Raw genomic sequence first — 23,947 nt, forward strand, 5'->3', positions numbered from 1 at the left:
TTGCCAAAAGGAGGGGGATGAGGAGAAAGAGTCACTGTTAGTCTTAGACATTCTAAAAATAGCAATTATATTTTAAATATGTCTACTAAATGCACGGCAAAGAGATATCTTCTGAAAGATCAAATTACAATATCGACAGGCAAATATTCCAGATAAGAATCTTATTAACATAATGGAGTATTATAATGTAACACTACTTCTCTCATTAAAAATCCTCACACAATATATATACACAACAGCAAACTCTTAAGAAGGAACTAAGAATACTTAGATGTGCAGTGGAGTTTCGGGGCATTGGAGAGTGAGATGTGGGAAATGAGCTCAGCTAATGAAAGATGAGCAAGAGATTCACTGTATACCTCAAATGCTGATTTCACTTGCATTTGTATTGTTTCTTCATTAGTGAATCTATCACTCTTTTCCTCTGAGCTCTATGCTTTGCTTCTTTCCAAATGATATGTTCAGTGGTCACAAGAGAGCCTGCAGCACTGATTTGTTTGAACATAAATGCTAGTTCTTCTTCCTCAGAATTATATTATGGATCAACTCATAATGCTTGTATATCAACATACAAACCTTGCCATTTTTTGCTAGTGAAATGTTGTTGTAAATTGTGTAATAACTAGAGACTGTACAAGATTGCTTTACATGTGTTGTGCCGTAAGTTGGCCAATAAATCAGCTATTAATAAAGAGTAATATTCTGTCTAATCCCAGCAGAGCCTCACCTCACCTCAGTCAGTTTTTCGTTAATTTCCTTTTGAGTGAGTAATTATCAATAACATTCATGCTACTGCATATAACTGTATCAGAAAACAGTATCATTCCTTCTCATCAAGAAAGAAAGCTGGCCACCAATTAATATTCATGGCATTTCACCACAGAAAAAAGGAAGAACGGTAGAAAAATTGCTAACAAATGCAAGACATACTTCAAGTTTAGGTTTAAAGCAAAAACAAAGGTGTAAAAACCCCATGATTTCAAGTATAACATGCAAATGAGTTTAGTTCCCTATCAATATATGAGGCAATGACACATATGGCTTCCTCTGTAGCCTCAATGCGAGTTATTCCTTTAACTTCTCTACGTATAGTAGGAACTGTTAAAGAGAGTGTATTGCACTATGCACTATTTCCCTTTACCCCATATTTCCTATACTTGGAACATGAAATACCATGACAAGCATAACGAACACAAGCAGAGGTGGTAATTATTTTTTTAAGGCACTCAACATACTGATGTGAGAATACAGTGGACCCCCACAGGGCAGGAGTCCATATACTTCTTTATAATACTTCTGCTTCATCACAATTCTATTCTTGTTAACTCCCATCTGGATTTTAATTTGAGACTGGATTGGGAGACACACTGTTTCAGCAGCCCATTTTATCACCCCCATTCAATGCATTATTCACTGGCCCCCTAAAATAATCAAATTTTAAGTAGTGTAAGTCTTTCATTTACATATAGATGCATAATATTGTTCTCAGAGTCAGGCAACCAAATGGCCATCTACCTTGAATTGAACATGAAATCTAAATGAGGAGATACCCATTAGGCTACAACTGGTGTCTGTGCCATTAGGAGTTGCCCCATATTTCAGGCAACATAATTGTATGATATGTAAGGACTGGAAACATTTTCTATTAATGCCTTTTCAGTTTCTGATTGAACTGTTATTTCAAGCTACATTCATCATTAACTGGTCCCAGAAGAGCAGGTAGTGCTTGCATAAAGGCCCTTCCAAAAACTCATTCATAGCTCAGTATTCTTTAGAAGAGTACTAAACTATGAACTAACTGGTTAGATAGTGAAGATGAGAAGCAGGCTGCAGTATTGCCTAATATCACCTCGAGAACCCAGCTCTCAAAGCCTCTGACTCACAAAGAATACTTAATCACCTCATTGAGCCAACATTGTTTTTCTACTCTGTATCTTTGGAGCTCGTTTCATGGCTTATCTTTGAGGACTAGATATGAACCCTCCCAGATTACGTACTCTGAGGAGAAAACATCATTTCCTCTATTACATGAAAATGAATCTGCAAGTTCAACAAATATTAAATATTACTCCCATCTGTTCATAGCATGGTAAATTTAGCTTTCCAAATATTCATGCATGTTTATGGTAACTGTATATTTCATTTAGAGAATGGGCTTGAGAGTCCTGCAGACAAGTGCCTCATTTTCTGTGAATTACCTCTTACCCTGACAGATGTGCTTAACAATCCTCATCCACATCTGCAGTTCATCCAGAATTGGGCTCATAAGACCTAAAGGACAGATTCTCCTCTCCTACCAGTTTTGCATGGACTCTGCTGTATGTAACTCTGCTGAAGTCAAAGGTTTACACTGATGTACATGATGAAAATCAGACCCATAGTTTTATGCTCTAAATACTAGACACCAGCCTGCTTAGCATCTTTGTTTAACATGGCCTCTTCACCTATATATCCCCTGCCTTTCTCCTCCTTCCCGCCACTCCTCTCCCCATTGCAAACACACACAACACTGATATATTTTAGAAAGCCTGATTGTGAATTGGAGATGTTGACTCTCACTACAGTATTGGGAAAAAAAATCTGGGGATAAGAAAACGGAGAGGAAGACTGTAAAGTGTACAGAAACCCACTCGAAGCACAGACAAAAAGGGACTTCTTATGCATGGGCAAACAGTGCACCCGATTTAAGAGCCATGTCATTTTCTGTTCAGATTTATGTGTAACATATCAAAGGAGACATCTGAAGGCATGCAATGCATAAATAGTACTTTATTAAAGCAAGTATACTTCTGTTTTATCAATAAATATAAATTATGTGCTAAATCACCAGAAAAATCTTGTGGTTGAGAAAAATATGTATTTTTTTTACCTGTACACATCTGCAAAAATAAAACATTTGCATAGATTTCACAGGGCTGCCCTTCTATCTGTCTGGAAGAGCCCTACAATACAGAACTCTTGAATATTATTATGAATGCTTTGGTGTTCATACTAACTTCAGTAAACAAGACAACACGAATAAAATAGTAAGTGTATTTGTTCTGAACTATGTTAGCCTATTGGCATATTCTGCTTTCTATAGTTTGGACTAAAATTAAATGGCTCCTAATTAATAATGCCCGTTGTTCTAACCAAAAAAGTTATAGTTTGGGAACTCTGCAAGTTCTCCCACAAGCCTTGTCTAGCTGTATTGCTTGTATCTCCCAATTTTTGTTCAGTTAGAAAAATTTTGAAAGACATCTGCCCCCTCAAGCCAGTTTCGGAAGCAGCTTAGCCCTCTTTCTTTGATCTGTTTCCTTCCCTTGTCAGTAATGACTTCTCCAGTTTGTTTCACAATCACCAGTTTGGGAACGGCCGTTATATTGTATTTCTTCTTCAAATCACTGGAAACAAAACACAAAGTTAAACACGCCGTTAGAAATATTTCAGGAAGCCGTCAAGTATTTTTAAAGTAGTAGTCTATGCAATATAAACTGAAAACACACACACACACACACACACACACAAGGGGTGAGATTCTGTGTTGCATCTCTTAGAGGTGCAAATACAGAACTTGCAACATAGGGAAAGCTTTAGCACTCTTTGCACCCTCAAGATTCTGGGCTGCTCTGCAGCCCTGGAGGACCTAATCTAAGGTTCCACTTTGTAGAAAGAGACAAGGACGGAAGAGGGGAGCCTGCAGAGATCCTAAGCTCCACTGAGCAAAGACAGAAGATGGCAGAGACACTGTGGCACTCCACAGCTCCTCAACAGCCCCATAATTTTAAATCACAAAAATGAAGACAAAAGACTGCATTACCTTGATTTAAGTTAAGGTTGCTAGTTAATGGTAAAGTTGGAACCTATGTGTAACCATGGAACATCACAGTTAAAAACACATCTAAGCATTTAATGTAACGGCAACGAACAGTTAAGTGAATGGAAAGAAATACTCAAGATATCCTCATGGAGGGTACCATCATTTAAGACAACTATATGCCTGTAAAATGCCACTTTGTACACTCTAGGAACAAACATTTCTGTCAGCCATTTGCCCACCTTTTGTCTGCTGGACAGGCTTATTTATCATAACCTCAAATTTCTAATCTCTGGCACGAAATGAAAATGCAACACATACCACACATGTCAACTCTCTTCTCTCCTGGGTAAAATAAATAAAATTAAAAACAAAGTAATATGCTGGCATGATCTGATGACAGGGTATTTTGAAGTCTGTGACCTAGATATTTACAGTGTATTGCGTAGAGGTATAGATGTGATCTCCTTCTAGATCAGGAGTGGGCAAACTTTTTGGCCTGAGGACCACATCTGGGTATGGAAATTGTATGGCAGGCTATGAATGCTCACAAAATTGGGGGGTTTGGGTACGGGAGGGGGTGAGGGCTCTGGGGTGGGGCCAGAAAGGAGGAGTTCAGAGTGTGGGTGGGGGCTCCAGGCTGGAGCAAGGGGATGGGATGCGGGAGGGGGTAAGAGAGCTCCGGCGTGGGGCCAAGGAGCTCAGGGCTGAAGGGTTTGGAGTGCGGGAGGGGGCTCCAGGAAGGGCCGGAGGTTGGGCGGCAGGGGGGTGAGGGTTCTGGCTAGGGGTGTTGGTTCTGGGGTGAGGCTGGGGGGTTTTGGGTGCAGGAGGGTGCTCTGGGTTGGGACCGAGGGGTTCGCAGGGTGGGAGGTGGATCAGGGCTGGGGCTGGGGCAGGGGGTTGGGGCATGGGAGGAAGTCAGGCTTCCGCTTACCTCAAGCAGCTCCCGGAAACAGCAGCATGTCCCCCCTCTGGCTCCTATGCGGAGGCGTGGCTAGGTGGCTCTAAGCACTGCCACATCCACAGGCGCTGCCCCTGCAGCTCCCATTGGCTGCAGTTGCCGGCCAATGGGAGCTGCAGAGCCAGTGCTTGGGGGGGCAGCACGCGGAGCCCCCTGGCTGCTCCTACGCCTAGGAGCCGGAGAGGGGATATGCCGCTGCTTCTGGGAGCCGTGTGGCAAGCCCCCAACCCTGCTCCCTGGAGGGAACTCAAGAACCAGATTAAAAGGTCTGACGGGCCAGACACGGCCCACGGGCTGTAATTTGCCCACCTGTGTTCTAGATGGTGGGGTCTCCAATCCAAGTTGGGGAGGTGAATAAGGAAGATACAGTGAGATTTTCAACCTTCATAGAAAGGATGGTTGGGGCAGATTGGGATGTCTACCCCAAACTGGAATATCAGTGTGACATCAGAGTAACACAACCAATCACAAACCTGATTCTACACCTAATCTTCATTCAAAACAATTGATCATGTGAGGGATACTGTACAGATGGTGGATTACTTGGCCCAACTGCCTCACTCCCTGTGACAAACACGGGCATTCAGCTGCTAGTAAGATATAACGCTCTCTTTGTTCAGTGTTTCCAAGCACTACAACATCTGTACAAACTTATGGCACCTACACTTGACCAGACTGTAGGCTGCCACACATTTTACTAAACTGGCTGTAGCTATTTCTGACAATGATGCTTCATTACAAAAAATGCTTTTACTGCATAAGGTGTTTTACTCAACTATCTGTCTTTTGTGTTTCCTAACGTTTCATCCATTATACCAAAGGCTTTTGCAGATACCTCTGATTAAAGTGAACAATAATGAAAAATGAACTCAGTTTAATTCACCTAAGAGCAGAAAGGCCTTCACAGACATTAGTTATTTTTCAGTTTTTCTAAAATATAAAGCTAGTGCATTCGCAGGGAGCACAAAATTAATGGAAACAATAGCATGTATATACTATAATTCATAACAGGGAATTATAGGATATATTTCTCTCCATCTGGGAGGGTAGGACTTGTTACTCAAAAGACAGCTATCCTTGTAAATGGTGGCAGTCTTACTAACCTTTATTAGCACGGTATTAGTGGTAAATGGAATAATGCACAGCTCCAGTTTATTCATACTATTTATTGTGTATTTCTAACAAATTTAAGAACTGTCTACTTTATTAAACGTTACAGACATATCCTCAAGAATATCACAAGTTAGGAATCTAATTTCGTCTGCTGGGGGCTGGACTCTAAAATTCCAAGGAAGGAATGGACAAGTTTTATTTGAGTTTTCTTCAGCTATCAACACAATCACTTGCTTAAAAGTAAGCAAAGCCCCTCTTCCCCTTTCCCATGCATTCCCCCTTCTTCCCTCTCATGTGCATTTATTGCCTCATTCATACGTGCTTATATCTGCCATTCTCTCTTCCCAGACCCATACACCTCATACCACAGTAAGGAGCTTAGTATAAATACATAGCTAGTTTTACCCCTTCCACCATTCTCTGTGTCTTTGGACCTTCCACCTTCCTTTTTTCAGGGATTTTTTGGGATCCTACTCTCCCCACTCCAAAGGCCTTAACTCTCAAAGGCCTCACACCAATTAAGGTAGACTGAATATGGAGTCAGTCAAAGCTGGCCTGCCATTTAGCTAGAGGGAATTGCCAGAAAGCAAGGAAAATGGCTCCATCGAGAGAGGCTCTATTCTCTAGGGGCAGAATAAGCTTCTTCTACAGATGTTTCAGGCATGCTGGCAAGTGGAGCAAGAAACTTTACTACTGCATATTAAAACCGCAATCCTGCACTGTGATCCAGATGGGTACACTGTTGCACCCACATGAAGTTTGCAGGGACACAGCAAAGGCATAGCAGTCTGCCCATATGGATCACAATGCAAAAACAGGGCCTAATTTGCTGCTCCTAGATTCATAGAATATTAGGGTTGGAAGAGACCTCAGGAGGTCATCTAGTCCAATCCCCCGCTCAAAGCAGGACCAACACCAACTAAATCATCCCAGCCAAGGCTTTGTCAAGCCGGGCCTATGGATGGAGATTCCACTACCTCTCTAGTAACCCATTCCAATGCTTCACCACCCTCCTAATTAAATAGTGTTTCCTAATATCTAACCTAGACCTCCCGCACTGCAACTTGAGACCACTGCTTCTTGTTCTGTCATCTGCCACCACTGAGAACAGCCTACCTCCATCCTCTTTGGAACCCCCCTTCAGGTAATTGAAGGCTGCTATCAAATCCCCCCTCACTCTTCTCTTCTGCAGACTAAATAACCCCAGTTCCCTCAGCCTCTCCTCATAAGCCATATGTCCCAGCCTCCTAATCATTTTCATTACCCTCCGCTGGACTCTCTCCAATTTGTCCACATCCCTTCGGGGGTGGGGGGGCGACACGGACGGATGGACCAAAATTGGACGGGGGCAATACTAGTGCCGAACAGAAGGGAATAATCACTTCCCTCAATCTGCTGGCAATGCTCCTACTAATACAACCCAATATGCCACTGGCCTTCTTGGAAACAAGGGCAGACTGCTGACTCATATCCAGCTTCTTGTCCACTGTAATCCCCAGGTCTTTTTCTGCAGAACTACTGCTTAGCCAGTCAGTCCCCAGCCTGTAGCAGTGCATGGGATTCTTCCTTCCTAAGTGCAGGACTCGTCACTTGTCCTTGTTGAACCTCATCAGATTTCTTTTGCCTCAATCCTCCAATTTATCTAGGTTACTCTGGATCCTATTCCTATCCTCCAGCATATCTACCTCTTCCCCTATCTTAATGTCATCTGCGAACTTGATGAGGGTACAATTAATCCCATCTTCCAGATCATTAATAAAGCTTTTGAACAAAACCGGCTCTAGGACCGACCCTTGGGGAATTCTGCTTGATACCGGCTGCCAACTAGACAATGAGCCGTTGATCGCTTCCCACTGAGCCCAACAATCTGGCCAGCTTTCTATCCACTCTATAGTCCATTCATCCAATCCGTACTTTTTTAACTTGCTGGCAAGAATACTGTGGGAGACCGTATCTAAAGCTTTGCTAAAGTCAAGGAATAACACATCCACTGCTTTCCCCTCATCCACAGAGCCAGTTCTCTCATCACAGAAGGCAATCAGGTTGGTTAGGCATGACTTGCCCTGGGTGAATCCATGTTGACTGTTCCCGATCAACTTCCTCTCCAAATACTTCAAAATTGCCTGCTTGTACCCCCTCCTATCTGCTAATCCCTTCCTTTTCTTCATCTTCCTCCTGTTTGTTCCTATTCCCCTCCACCAGAGTCACAAGGTGCACACCAGCAGCAGCAATACAAAGCCAATACACACTACTCCCGGGGGAATTCTGCACCAAAAAATTAAAAATGCTGCAAAAGTTATTTGTCAAAATAACACTATATAATCACGCCAGTTTCAATTATTTTGGTAATTTATTTCAAAATACCTGTCAGCATATATGTCTGTAAGAATACAGACACACACAAAAACTCCCCCAGGAATAGAGAGTTAAAGAAAACCCTATGACAACCCAGTTCCTGTTTCTCTGTCCACTCCCCGCAGAGCCCAGCCAGGGGGCCAGACACAACGCCTTGCCCCCAGAACCCAGCCATGGCCCCCTCAGCCCAGACATTCACATCCCTACTCCCCAGAGCTCAGCCACACACTCCTCAGCTCAGCCAAACACACATCCTATCTCCAAGAGCCCAGGGATCCAGAGGGAAAAACAGCCTGATGCTAAGTCCTGGGCTTGCATGGAATTTCCTGCACACTGCCGCCTCCTTCCTTCAGGGCATGCTGGGATCTGCAGCTGCTGGGAACCCTCCAGTTCCCTTCCGCTTCCCACAGCCTTGTCTTCTATTTGAGAGCTGGGTTCTGCCAGGTCCAGCAGCCCCTAGTGGTGGCCAACATCTCTGTAGCCCATTTCTGTGGGGGGGGAGGGGGAAGGAATTTCTGCATGCACAACATTAAATTCTGAAAAATTCTGCATTGCACAGTGATACAGAATTCCCCCAGGAGTAAAACACATAATCAGGAGTTATACTTTGTTGTTGCATACACCCATACTTATGTCCTAATTCAGAGACACGTTTAAGATGTACAGCCCTGGGGGATGCTTGTGATCCTGCTTTGATTTTAAATTCTTGCATCTAAGAGACTACAGTAAGTAATGAGCTCACCACATAAAATAGTGTAATGATAAAGATATTATAGCACCTTGTTGCATGCTCCAAAAATGAGCAATTAAGTTATTTAGCTATAATTTCCAAACACCTAAAATAAGCCATATTATGATTAAATATTCATACATGATTTATTAACACTTAACAATCCTTCTTTGCTGATTTTTATATTAGCCACTTAAGACTCTTAATATGCACTAAGTGGATTTCAGAAAATATGACAAAACATCAGCCTTCCCAGTGCTCCCATGAGGAAGAAGTAAATGTAATTCTCTACCTCAATTTCCTCATCTGGAGGATAGACACAGATAAAGTGACTCGCTCATATCACAAAGCAAGACACGGTGTCAGGAAAAGAACCCAGATCTCATGACTGAGACTGGAGCTTTAATCACTAGACTTTCACCTTCCCATGGCACATACTGAATGGCTTGTGGAATACCGAACCTTTCTCCTTTAGGTCACTTGTCTGAATCCAGCCAATGTTGGTAGCAACCAGATATTGTTACTACCTAGGGACTGTTAAGTAAAATTATATAAAATGACTTTGAGACCTCCATCTAGTTCTAAGTAGAAAGAAACCAGTATTACAAAACCACCACCAGAATTAGCATTACTTGGCAGTGGTCTCAACAGGCAGATCAATGACTGAATAGGCAAAAATCAAACTACTCTCACCGCTAGAGAACATTTCCCTCCAGGTCAACATCAATGCACACTGGCGAGGCAGTGTGGGGAAATATACTATATGGGCTGTATTAGTGTATTGTTCTGTGGTTAGAGGAGTTCATTTCTTAGTGTCATGAATCACATGTAAACCATTCACTTTTTAAAACAACCTAGTCCTGGTTATATTATAATATAGCATCTAAGGGCCCCAATCAGAATTGGGAATGCATTGTGCTCATAGGTGTCGACTATGTGAAAAAAATGGTGGGTGCTGAGCACTCACTGGCAGCCCCCCTACCAGAATTTCCCCCTCCCCACAGTGCCTCCCTCTCCCTCCCAGCACCTACCGCCTGCTGTGGATCAGCAGTTTCGTGGCGTCAGGAGGGGCTGGGGGGAGAGGGGAAGGAGCGAGGGCACAGCGCACTCGGGGGCAGGAGCAGAACTGGGCGGGGACGAGGTGGGGGGGAAGAGACAGGAAGAAGCAGGGTGGAGGTGGGGCCTTGGAGAAAGGGGTGGAGTGGGGGCGGGGCCTCAGCAGAGCCGGGGGGAAGCACCCCCCAGCAGATTAGAAACTCGGCATCTATGATTGCACTGGACACTGTATTAACATATAGAAAGATAGACTGTAAACTCTGAGTCAGGGACTAATTTAGGACAAGAGCCTACAAGTGGGTGTAATAAACAAACAAAGGAGGGGAGAGTGAAAAGGATACTGTCCACTCTAAAATATAGCCTAGCTATGCAAATGAGATCATCCATTTGTGCACACAGAGTAGACCATCAAATTACTATTCACCAACAATGCAGGTATTCTATGTTTAAGAAACAGAGTGGAACTTATCATTATATATATATGTATATATATATATAATATAATGTATATATATATAATGATAAGTTCATATATAGATAGATAGATAGATAGATAGATAGATAGATAGATAGAGAGATAGATAGATAGATAGAGAGATGTAGATATATATAGTAGCAAATTTGTGCCTGTAGTTCAAGTTCCAAATCATTCAATTAATTTCAATAGACTTTTGTTTCACTCTGCTTACAGTGACCCTTGGCTTCTCTATAAGCAGGTTCTACTGTGCGAGTGCTATTGGAATGCCACAAACCACCTACCAGATCAGTTTTGATGTTGCATTCATAAAATAGTAACACCGCCCTATCGCCTTGTGCTCTGAGAGAGTATATGAGGAAAAGGAGAAAAGAAGTCACCGCTATCCCATGGAGATAGGGGTGAAGAGGAAATCCCGTCCAGCTACTGCACAACAACTGTGTTTTCTATGGTGTGGGCCTTGCATGAACATTGCATGAACAATGAAAGAAAATAGATGCAAGGAAACAAGGTCTACAATGGATAAAGCATGAATTCACAAACGGCTTCATAAATAATATGTAGCTAGTACATAAAGAAATATTAAGAAGAGGAGTACTGTGTGATAAGCTTGCAGCTTTGCTTTGCTTACTATCACACTTTGTAGCGCAGGGATAGCTCATGATCTATACGGGGACTGGTTCACAAAATTAGTAAGCCAATCATAAAGCATGTAACGCGTGCGTTAAGTCTGTTTCAGAATCTGTGTATATTCTGATTTATAATGATGTACTCTGGAGTTGTGGTGCACCCTAACCCACACCCCTACACCTGAGCCTGATCACCTCAGGTGTAGCTTTATGAAATGCCAAATAAAAAGCCTCAGAGACAATGCCAGATTCAAACCTAGTTTTTGGATTCCAGAGAACTGGATCAAGTGTTCTCCCAGAACTGGACAAGATGTTTCAGATAAGCCAAATGGAAAAGGTCTTGAAGGGAATCCCAACATATAGAAGGGATGTTTTCTTTTATATTCCCATCCCATTATTGCTACTCATTGTTCATAATATTGGGAGCCTTTATAGACACAACCCACCAGCTGTCCACATAGTTTTAGGCACTATGTCAATTAGACCTGCTCAAAGCAAAATCCACAAAGAGTTTTGCCATTGACTGTGCCTTGCCCTCCTGCAGGTTCACCATCCAACCTGCCTGTCTATTCAACATGTGAGAATCAGGACTAGACAGAGTATTAAAATTTAGATAAATCTTTCTCTCAGAAGTCCTAACAGAGCTAACCTCAGTCATTTTTGTTTTTAAAAACTGTGTTAACAGATAAAATACATCATTGGTGTAATACTCTACATGATTTCAGCTCTCAGAATTCACTCCAATTTAAATTTCAATTACTTGTTATGCTTAAACCCTTCTAAATGGAAAGGAGTATTTGTAGCACCTTAGAGACTAACAAATTTATTTGAGCATAAGCTTTCGTGAGCTACAGCCGTGTCTTGTGGTACAGCTAGTTTAATTCAGAAACATTAAAGCTCTCTGGAACTTTTAAAGAGAAAGACCTTAATTAGCCATGTTAGAGGCGAGAACTACTTCAGTTGTAGAATCTTGATGGAAACGGTGACTTGAAACAATCAGGTCAATTAATTAACTGCAGATAATATTTCTTTTGTTTAATAAATCAGCTACTTTAAATGCAAAACATGTTTTGATACACTTTTAAAAGTGTATCCAGCACTTTTAAAGTAGTTTTATTTAATCAAAAATTTAAATGCTGGTTTTGTGCATTAATTGAATTTGAATTTCTATCCAAATAGATCTTGACACAAATCACAAGTAAAAAATTAATCTAATACATAAGAAATGCATCATTCACCATTTTCTGACATAATAAAAATATAAAAATAAATAACCTGAATAAAAATAAATTAAGCTACACAATTGCTTAAGCAAATATGTACAGATATAGTGTATCCGCCGGGCTAGCAAAAAGGAGGACCAAATTTAGCGTAAATGCTATATTCAGTTTAAATTATGTTTCAATGGTTACTAATTAATGAGAATAAGCATTTCTTTAGGAAAATAACTACAAAAGTACAAATGCAAAACACAATTAAAATTGACTGTTTAAAACAAGTTTTCCTGCTTTCTGATTTAAATCATGATTAAAATTATTTAAATTGCTTTATTTAAATCAATGCACCCTGTCATGATAGGAGTAAGCCAACTAATCAAAGCAACATCAATCATCAGACTTGCAAGCTAACTTTAAAAGATCATTGCCACACTCCAGCAAACTTTATAAAATGTTTTTAAAGAAGTCTTTGCTAATAACACTGATATTTTTCTGAATTTCCTTTTTCTGGCCCTGTGTAACTAAACAGGTTAGTGCAGTCACAGTTCCACTGGGTGGAAAATTGCTACAACATGGAGCAGCAAAGACAGATACATTTCCAATGGATCATTTTTCATGGGAATTTTTTTTTTGTTTAAATTGACCTGGTTACTGTGATACCTATGTCACTTTCCTCAGCTGATATAATTAGTTTAGAACCCTGTAAAGCACACCAGTTAAAACTTTTTTACCAAAATGCATTACCTTACATTTGTCTACATTGAACTTCATCATGCTGTCCAGTCACCTAGCTTGTTTATGTCTCTCTTCCATTCCTCTCACTGTTCTCTGGACTGGAATAATCTAAATAACTGTATCTCCTTCCTGCTGGTAATAGCTCATCTTAAGTGATCACTCTCCTTACAGTGTGTATGATAAAACCCATTGTTTCATGTTCTCTGTGTGTGTATATAAATCTCCCCACTGTATTTTCCACCGAATGCATCCAATGAAATGAGCTGTAGCTCACGAAAGCTTATGCTCAAATAAATTTGTTAGTCTCTAAGGTGCCACAAGTACTCCTTTTCTTTTTTGCGAATACAGACTAACACGGCTGCTACTCTGAAACCTATCTCACTACTCACTCCTCTTTCCAGGCAGTTAATAAATATATAAAACAACAGAGGACCCTCAGGGAAACCTTGAGGCATCTTGCTGTTAACCTTTTGCCATGATGAAAATTGATAATTTTTTCCCTAGAAACAAGGTGGGTGACCTTTTATTGCACCAATTTCGGTAGATGAGAGAGACAAGCTTTCTAGCTACACAGAGCTCTTCTTCACGGGTCCTGGTACAACTGGAGTGCTGGAGCACCTAGTCTTGTTCTCTATTTATGTGGAAGAATTGGGGAACAAAATTAAACACTGGCCCGATCCAGCAGGCTCAGGTTTTGGATCTGGTGCTGGGGTGCCAGAGTGCAGTATGGTCTGGGTTTCAGCGGTGCAAGTCAGAACAGGGACAGTTTTGTAGAGTTCCACCTTAGAAATTGGAGAATCGGGGCCCAAGGTTGGCTGGGATCCAGCAGGACCCAGGTGCCAGCTCTGGGGGGTTTGCAGCAGGGGCGCCACCAGCCTGTGCCGGGGTCTAGGTGCTTTGGGCGCTAGAGGGACTTGCACGTTCAGCCAGCGGAAGTCGGGAGGCTGGGTGCAAACTTGGCACGTTCTAGCTTGGATTTAAAGCCAGCCCGAAGCGCCCGCGGCCTAGGGAATAGCAACGGCTCTGGTCCTGGCCATCCCACCCCCAGATCGCGCAGCTCCCCCAGGGCAGGGGGCTCCCAGCCTGCGGGTACCAGGCTGCTGCGGCTGCTCACGGCCCCGCCCCCGCACTCACTGCTTGTAGGGGTCGTGGAAGGGCAGCGCCAGCCGGTCCCCGTGCGCGTCGTGCACGTACCCGGCCATCTCCTCCAGGCTGCGGTCGGACGAGATGAAGACGATCTCGAACGGGGCCGGCGGGCGGGCGCCCTCCAGCAGCTCGCGGTAGAAGGTCGCCCAGGACCGGGGTGAAGTCCCGGCACGGGGAGCACCAGCCGGCCGAGACGTACTTGTTCCGCAAAACCTCCTCGGGATCCACGGCGTGCCCGTCCCGGGTGAGCAGGGGCCGCCCGCTGAACACATCCACCATCCTGCCCCCGGAGCGCGGCGCCGGCCGGGGCAGTCCCGCCCCTCGGCCACGGGCAGGGCGCACGGCGAGGACGGGCAACGCTCCGCTCCGCTCCGCTCGGAGGGGCGAGGCCTTGGCTACGCTACGCGGGGGGGCGCAGGCAGATTCCTTCCCTGGTGCCCGCGCCCAGGCACCGGCGGGGGGCGCCGGCTCCGCACGGAAGGCGCCTGCCCGCTCCCGGGCCGCTCGCTTCTTGCCCGCTGCCGCCGGCCGGCCGCCCCCTCCGCGCGCCTCAGGGCTAGTAAGGGAGAGAGAGACGAGAGCGCGCGCGTTGTGATCGGCCCCGGGGCGGGCGCGGGCGCGGGCGCGAGCCAGCCCTTCCCCCGGGCCGCAGGGAAGCGGCCCCGCTCGGAAGCGCGCGCCCAGCCCAGGAGCAGAGCGAGAGCGGGAAGCGCGCTCCAGGCTCCGCCCTGGCTCAGCCTTGGGGGTCCGAACATGATTAAAAGCTGAACCGGAATCTCGGGGGGGGGGGGGGAGGAACCACCTCACCCTAGTGCAAAAATCTCCTTGCTTCTCCGCGCTCAGCTCGGCACGGGCTGGCTGCACCACGGCGCTGGCCTCGCCGCTACAGCGCCCGCAGCTCCGCCCCGCCCCCCGAGCTCCACCCCCGCCCGCAGCTGCCCTTAGAAACACTCAGCTCCTGCCCCGACTGACAGCAACGCTTGCCAATCGCTGCTGCTGACCGACAGCCGGAGCTCGCTCACACGCTGCGCGGGGCTCCGTTTCCCTTTTAGGGAAGATGCTACTTACAAATGCCAGGCTTCAGGGGAGCGGCCGTTAGTCTGTATCCGCAAAAAGAGGAGGACGACGGGGGGCACCTGGAGACGAACACCTTTCTTTGAGCAGCAGCTTTCCTGAGCTACAGCCCACTTCATCGGATGCATCGGATGAAGTGGGCTGTAGCTCACGAAAGCTGATGCTCAAAGAAAGGTGTTCGTCTCCAAGGTGCCCCCCCCCCCCGTCCTCCTTCTCTTTTTACAAATCCAAGGCATTCTGGAAACAGAAAAGGTCACCTTTTAAAGCACAGCCCTCTTCAAGTTCCATTGTAATGCCCCAATATTTCTTATTCACTCCCCTGATAAACCAAAAGCCCTAGACAAAACTTTGTCAGAAGAGGAACGAGCAGTTTCTGGATGCCTTTTGGTGCTAGAATAACTTTCAAAGAGTGGTTTCAGAGTAGCAGCTGTGTTAGTCTGTATTCACAAAAAGAAAAGGAGGACTTGTGGCACCTTAGAGACTAACAAATTTATTAGAGCATAAGCATTAGAGCATCCGATGAAGTGAGCTGTACCTCACGAAAGCTTATGCTCTAATAAATTTGTTAGTCTCTAAGGTGCCACAAGTCCTCCTTTTCTTCTTTCAAAGAGCGTATGGCTTGGGTTTCCTCAGAACTTCAAACTTTTCCCAAACCCACCCCCTCATTCTGTACTAAGGAACGGATAGTCTAGGCCAGAGCATGGAGATGTTTGTGCATGCCAATTCTGGATGTGTGCATGCAAATCAGGTACTTACACATGGCCAGTCAGCTGACCATACACGTGCAAATACCTGATTTTGCAACACACACCTCTAGTACTTGTGTGCATACACCTTCATTTGAGCATCTGTCCCTAAACACATGAACATTTGAGAACACTTTAGAAACACGTTCAATGTCCAAAAATTGTGCATCATGCTATTTTCTTCTAGTTTTTTTATTATTTTTATCAATAAGAGAGGGGGCTCAGGATCACATGTGCACACCTGGATCATCTCACATTTAAACAAAATTTCCTTAACTCTAGTTCAGTTACGACATATCCCAATTTTGAATCCCACACCAGACAGTCAAATACAAACTAGAGAAGAGGTACCCATACTGAGAGGAGTAACTTTGCGTCCAATCCAGGGTGCCTGTTCAAGCTACACCTTTCAAATACCCATTCTTTTATTAGACTTTTACATTGTCCAGTTAATCACTCTCTTTTCTTCCCCCCAACAAAAGACAAAATGGAAGTTATGCCCCAAAATGTCAATACTGAATGGGTGCCCAAAGTTAGGCGGCTAATTTTGGATTTGGGCACCTAAGCAAAAATGGCCTGATTTTTATGAAAAGTAACCTGGTAAAACAAACACCGTAATAGGAACTGAAGGTGCTCAGTACCTTTGAAAAGCAGGCCATTTTTATTTAGATGCCCAAATATGGAGGTGGGAGGCTAACTTTAGATATCCAACACCTGACAATTTAGGCTCTAATTCCCAAAATTATGTTAACAGTACACCACATTAAGTGTGAGATTTAATACACACAAAATTTTAGTTTGGGGATTGGTCCCGCTTTGAGCAGGGGGTTGGACTAGATGACCTCCTGAGGTCCCTTCCAACCCTGATAGTCTATGATTCTATGAAAAGGAAATAAAAAGTTCTGGCTCTCACAGGAAAGGTAATGCATAAAAATAAACACCATAAGCAGGAATACAACATATCAAAGCGGCCACCACTGCAGTCTTGCCTTTTCAAACAGATATTCTCCCAACTCACCCCTATGATGGAAATGCTATGGGGATGTTGTCTTTGCACATCTGTGCATAGCAGATTTAGATTAAATCTCAGGAAAAACTTCCAAACTATAAGAACAATAGGACAATAGAACAGACTGCCTAGGGAGGTTGTGGAAGCTCCTTCACTGGAAGTTCTAGGGTGACCAGACAGCAAGTGTGAAAAATCTGGATGGGGGGTTGGGGGTAACAGGCACCTATACAAGACAAAGCCCCAAATATCGAGACTGTCCCTATAAAATCAGGACATCTGATCACCCTAGGAGGTCCTCAAAAGGAGGCTGGATGATAGGCATCTGTGTTGGCTGGTTTAAACACAACAGATCTTGCATCTTGGCAGGGGGTTAGACTAGATGACTCTTGTGGTCTCTTCTAAGCCTATGAATCTATAAGGGGGCTGAGTTGCAATTGCTGAATTTCTGCTATTTTCACATCCAAAATCTCAGCTGTTTTTCATTGAGTGTTTTTGTATTTTGCATATATAAATTTACAACAATAGCTTTACTGATATGAGTTCTCCTCCCTAGCACAACAGGGTGTATCAAGGAATTAGTTAAAAATGACTGTCTAGTGTTATCTCCATTGCATCACTTCCTACCCTAGGGAGCGCAGACGGATTTATTCAGTATTGCTTTGGTTTGACTGTAATAGCTGTTTTGTTATTTTTGTTAAATTTTCAGATGTTTTCCAAAATAAAAAAAAATCTTTGGATTCTAGGAGGTAATATTTTCTAAGAAGGACCTTGGCCAAGTTAAATAATTTTAAAACAAAGATTCTTTAGGGGCCCAATCATGCAGGAGAAAACCTGATAGATAATATCTGTTTACTCTAAAGTGAAGAGATGGGTTTGCAGTGTATTCTTTTAACACAGGTTTTTAAAGTGAATTTATTGGGAAGAGGTGAGATGTATGTTTTTGTTTTTATCCTGCTAAAACAGACAAATAAAATTAATAGATAAGCAACAATGAAATCAGGATGGCTGTACCATACAAACAAATCAGGAGGTTATCTCAAGGACAGCCAAGTACTGGGGTCACTGAAATATTTAGGAACTATTTACTGTGAAGGGTATACATTTTCTAGTTTGTATAGGACACCAAAAACTCTCAAGTCAGTACTGAATACTTACATAAAGAATTGAGTTTGTGTGCGTTTATGGAAGGTTTATGCTAAACAATACAAACAACACACTAAAGTGCAAGCTGTTTTGTTTCCCCTCTTGTAAAATATACAGAAAGCCTTTATACGGTGAATGTTTATTTATACTATTTGGATATCATCCAACAAATTAATGCCTGATGTAAACTGTACAATTATTGCACAGCTTGCACATCTCAATCTTTCTCAGTCACTTTGTTTGATAATTCTGTAAATGGACATCATACTCTTTCAGATGCTCTATTTACCAATTATTTTGTTTTAAAAAGAGTTAGGACTCAATCCTGACCTGGCTGCTCAGCCACTCTCCCTAACACCCACTATGGCTGTAGCACAAGCTCTCTCTCTCTCTTTCTCATTCAGTTGACCCTAACCCTAACCCAGCCCAAGACTCAACTATTACTAAACTGAAGTCTCTCCGAATGTGGGGTAGAAATGTTTTCAGGCTCAATGTAATACAGTTGCTTTAAAATATATCCTGACTACATAAATTGTAAGTTCCTTAGGGCAGGGGCTTTGTTTTTGTTCTGTGTTTGTACAGCGCCTAGCACAATGGGGTTCTATTAAACAGATTCTATATATGCAGAAAATGGATCACTCTTTACACAGTTTGCGTGTGGAGAAAGATATTCTTGGAACAAAAATGAGACTATTATATGCTTGGGCTGAATAATGGGTCAGTTGTTCCTGCTGATCCTAACATATGAATCAAAAGATTAATATACATTTCCAGCACCATATTTTGAGAACTAAGCAATTATATCTTGACTGCAGACACTTCTAATTTGTTCTGCTCAATGTAGTGCAACCTACATATGAAACATCAAAGTAAAAATCTGCTACAGCATGATCCTGACTTCTAAAATTTAATGAAATATGATCATTTAATTATTCTGATTGCCTCATAAAATACATCTCAATTCTGTGAACATTTCAGAGGCTCTCACACAAATGAACCTGATCACAAGTTAGATTAAAATAAAGATAATTGACCTAAGTGTAGCTCATTCTATAAAAAGCAGGTACTATCATATTATGTGTAATGGATATCATAACTATTACAGAAACTTTACACATGGAAAAGACAACTTCATTTCAAGTTTTCCCCTCTATGGTTTGTTCTTTCCCTTTTTGGGGGTCTGGGTCTGACATGTTATAAGGTTTAGGTCACATTTGATTTATTGGAAGATTGAGAGCTATGCCCAATGAATATCAGGTACAGATTTAAACATTCAAAAAAAATAGTGTCACCTATAATAAGATGGAACACAGTCCATAGTAATAGAACATGCATTTTCTAGAGATTTTTAGACATCTAGAACCAATTTCTGGGTACCAACTATACAGTCTGAGCTATATAAACCACAAAGCTAGATATCTATTGAAGATATAAAATATAATTTATAGTACAGTAGAACCTCAGTTACAAACTGATCTGTCAACCACACACTCATTTGGAAATGGAAGTACACAATCAGTTAACAGAGACAAAAAAAAAAGAAGCAAATACTGTACACGACAGTACTCTGTTAAATGTAAACTACTGAAAAAAGGGAAAGTTTAAAAAGATTTGACAAAGTAAGGAAACTGTTTCTGTGCTTGTTTCATTTAAATTAGGATGGTTAAAAGCAGCGGCGTTCTACTACATAGTAAAGTTTCAAAGCTATATTAAGTCAATGTTCAGTTGTAAACTTTTGAAAGAACAACCATAACATTTTGTTCAGAGTTATAAACATTTCAGAGTTACGAACAACTTCCATTCCCTAGATGTTTGTAACTCTAAGGTTCTACTGTACGCGCAAACTGAGTTGAAACCAAGCAGTATTTTAAATATTTCTGGAGAGATTTCCTTTTTTCCCCTTTAGTTCTCTCAAAGTTTTCATTGGGCTGACCCAACATTCTAGTTGAGAAAGGACGGACACACATCTCTTTCTGGAGGGTGCTACCACCACTTCTGGGTGGGAGAGAAAAGCAAGGTGGGTCTCTTTCAGAGCTTGAGAATGTCAGGGCAACTCCAAGACATAGTTTTGGTTATTACCATGGCAATTTTTTGGGAAACATGGTGATATGTTTCTGATACTCTTCATCAAAGGTAACTGCATTGGTTTGTATTATATAGATTTTAAACAAATGATGTTAAAGTCATTTTGATTTAAGGACACCTCATCTCCTGACGTTCGTATCTGTCCCTCCCTCCCATCTTTTATCTGTTACCAGCGCCATGTAGCACTCAACATACCATTGATAGAGCTGGTGCTTGTTTTCTATATGCCAAAGTTCACCCCTTTATAGCAAATGTAATCCACACTTGGCTGCAGCCAATATTTTGCTTTGATAAGAGGTTTTAGATACACAAATTAGTCATCAGTGCAGTTTCTTTCAAAGCACTTATGACTAATCATTAATTACCATGCTGATGCACCACTATAGCGAAAAAATAATTAGGTGGTTAGAAATGTTTTGAGTTCAAGCATAATCATTCTCTGGTTTTGCCAGACTCTTGACAACCAGGTATCCTACTTTTCTGACCATAAACCTCTAATCCTATAGGCATTACTACCTGCTTCCAGTGGTAAACAGAGTGATTTTAAAAGGAGAATTTGATAACATGAAGAAGTATGCATCCGATGAAGTGGGCTGTAGCTCACGAAAGCTTATTCTCTAATAAATTTGTTAGTCTCTAAGGTGCCACAAGTCCTCCTGTTCTTTATGAAGAAGTAGCTCTCCCATGCCATCCATGCTTCACTCCTCCAAAGTTCCGACCATCCTATTTTTTCCATGTCCCTTTTACTCTTTCATCCCTAGCACAAAAGTGGGAACAATGGAGCAACTGATCAAGGCCAACATGGATTTCTTGTGCTTCAAACAGCCCAAAGGGAGCTAAGCCTCCGAGACATACATTTCTTTCAAAGCCTCCAATCTGTCACACTGTCTCCACAGGAGATGGCTTGCGGAACAGAATGGGCATCGTGGCCATGTGCCCTAGTAGCCTGGAGACAGACAAGGAAATGGAAGGAAAACCCTATGGATTTCAGGCTCTATGTGGGTGGTTCTGCTCTTGCCCATGCTTCTAGCTGACCTGTCCTTCCAGCAATGGACACCACAGTTTTCAGAGGTATCATGAGGCCATTGGTTGGTGATCCCACAACCAACCCACCTCTGCAGGTGGAAGAGAAGTGATTGCTGCTCCTTTGTGCATTGTCATGAGAGGGGAATAAATATTGTAGACTAACTGTTCTAACTCTTCACTCCTTTCTTCTGGTCACGCAGGACAGAGTTCCCACATTGCTGCCACGTAAGTGGGGGGAAAAAAGAGGTTTGAGTTATCATGCACTCTACAAACAAGTACCCGCACGAGCTAGCTGGTAAATAAGACATAATAAGTAGTAGAAGGAATTTTAAAATTTGTAGTATAAGTAGCTAAGACACTTGGATGCTTTTGTTTTCAGAGTTCCACAACTGTAAATTGCTGGAGTTCTGTGTGCACAGACAGCAACCAGTTTGTTCTGAGCGATGTGGCAGCCTAGATAGAGGAGAATGAAAAATTGGCTTTGTTTTCTTTCATCTAAAATAAAAGTCAATTTGGATTGAACAGAGATGGTTGCTTTGTATGTATGGAAAACAAAGGGAATAACAAGGTAATTGTTTTAGATCTGGTCTGGAGGGCTGCATGGCTCGGACCATCCTGTAGATCCATCTTGTTCTTTTTAAAATTTTAGTTGAAAGTAAAGCTGTTGATTAATCGCAGTTAACTCATGTGATTAATTAAAAAAGTAATTGCAATTAAATTAATCACGATTAATTAATTTTAATCATACTGTTAAACAATAGAATACCAATTGAAATTTATTAAATGTTTTTGGATGTTTTTCTACATTTTCAGATATAATGATTTCTGTTACAACACAGAATACAAAGTGTACAGTGCTCACTTTATATTTTTAAATATTTACACTGTAAAAATTAACAAAACAGTATTTTTCTGTTCACCTCATACAAGTACTGTAGTGCAATCCCTTTATTGTGAAAGTGAAATTTACAAATGTACTTTTTTTTTTGTTACATACCTGCCCTCAAAAACAAAACAATGTAAAACTTTAGAGCCTACAAGTCCTACTACTTCTTCAGCAACTTGCTAAGACAAACAAGTTTGTTTACATTTAAGGGAGATAATGTTTTCCGCTTCTTATTTACAATGTAACCTGAAAGCAAGGTATTTATGTGCCAGATATGCTAAACATTCTTATGCCCCTTCGTGCTTTAGCCACCATTCCAGGGGACATGCGTCCATGCTGATGATGCTTGTTCAAAAAAATAATGCATTAGTTAAATTTGTGAATGAACTCCTTGGGGGAGAATTGTATGCCACCTGCTCTGTTTTACCCACATTTTGACATATATTTCATGTTATAGCAGTCTCAGATGATGACCCAGCACATGTCCATTTTAAGAACACTTTCACTGCAGATTTGACAAAACGCAAAGGTACCAATCTGAGATTTCTAAAGATAGCTATAGCACTTGACCAAAGGTTTAAGAATCCAAAGTGCCTTCCAAAATCTGAGAGGGAGGTGGTGTGGAGCATGCTGTCAGAAGTCTTAAAAGAGCAACACTCCCATGCGGAAACTACAGAACCTGAACCTCCAAAAATCAACCTTCTGTTGGTGGCATCTGACTCAGATGATGAAAATGAACATGCATCGGTCCCCACTGCTTTGGATCATTACTGAGCAAAACCCGTCATCTGCATGGACACACGTCCTCTGGAATGGTGCTTGAAGCATGAACGGGCATACTTCAGGTGATATTGTAAACAATAAGGGGGCAGCACTATTGTCTGAAAGTGTAAACAAACTTGTTTGTCTGGGCAATTGGTTGAACAGTTGGTAGACTGAGTGGACTTGTAGGCTCTTAAGTTTTACATTGTTTTGTTTTTGAATGCAGTTATTTTTTGTACATGGTTCTACATTTGTAAGTTCAACTTTCATGCTAAAGAGTTTGCACTACAGGGCTTGTATTAGGAGAATTGAAAAATACTATTTATTTTGTTTTTTACAGTGCAAATATTTGTAATATAAATAAAGTGAGCACTGTACACTTAGTATTCTGTGTTGTAATTGAAATCAATATATTTGAAAATGTAAACATCAAAAATATTTAAATAAATGGTATTCTATTATTGTTTAACAGTGCGATTAATCGGGATTAATTTTTTTAATCACTTGACAGACCTAGTTTAAAGTTAAATTAGTTATTTGATCTCAGCTCCTTATTGGCTGGCCAATATTCCAGCTCATGAACCTCAACCATAGTTTGGACCAGCTTCGTATTCCCTTTACAAAAGGTTGTGATGATCCTCTAGCCAGTACATTGCAAGGTATTGATAACACAGCAGTGAGTCATAAAAACTTAGCTTGCAACAACTTTTGACCTTAGTTGACTAAGTACAACTCTCCATGACATTAATATATGCTGGTACAAAGAGGTTTCATTTTCATTTACAGCCAAAACAGGAGACTGCGGTATTTATTGAATGATATTGACCTTTGTTCATGGCAAATATTGTCTGGGACTCTTCCCTTTTTATTTTCATTAAGGGCATTAACATTATTGCTTTACTTAGTTCTCTAATCTTCTCTCAGATTCATAATCATGGAGCTATTTATAGAGAGTCCTTGATCCTTCCTCAGGAGAACATGTTAGCTCTAGAGAGATGACACT

General features: G+C 42.0%; 1 protein-coding gene across 1 annotated transcript; it reads right to left on the bottom strand.

Annotated features, from left to right (window-relative positions):
• Positions 1-2,749: 2,749 nt before the first annotated feature.
• NXNL2 (nucleoredoxin like 2) lies at positions 2,750-15,104 on the bottom strand. The gene is given in 3 exon segments (XM_038402576.2): positions 2,750-3,383; positions 14,202-14,353; positions 14,355-15,104. Coding segments are annotated over 3 exon segments (459 nt in total). The 5' UTR covers positions 14,493-15,104; the 3' UTR covers positions 2,750-3,214.
• Between the last annotated feature and the right edge of the window lie 8,843 nt (positions 15,105-23,947).

Source organism: Dermochelys coriacea, chromosome 5 (genome assembly GCF_009764565.3).
Source record: "Dermochelys coriacea isolate rDerCor1 chromosome 5, rDerCor1.pri.v4, whole genome shotgun sequence".
Lineage (NCBI taxonomy): Eukaryota > Metazoa > Chordata > Testudines > Dermochelyidae > Dermochelys > Dermochelys coriacea.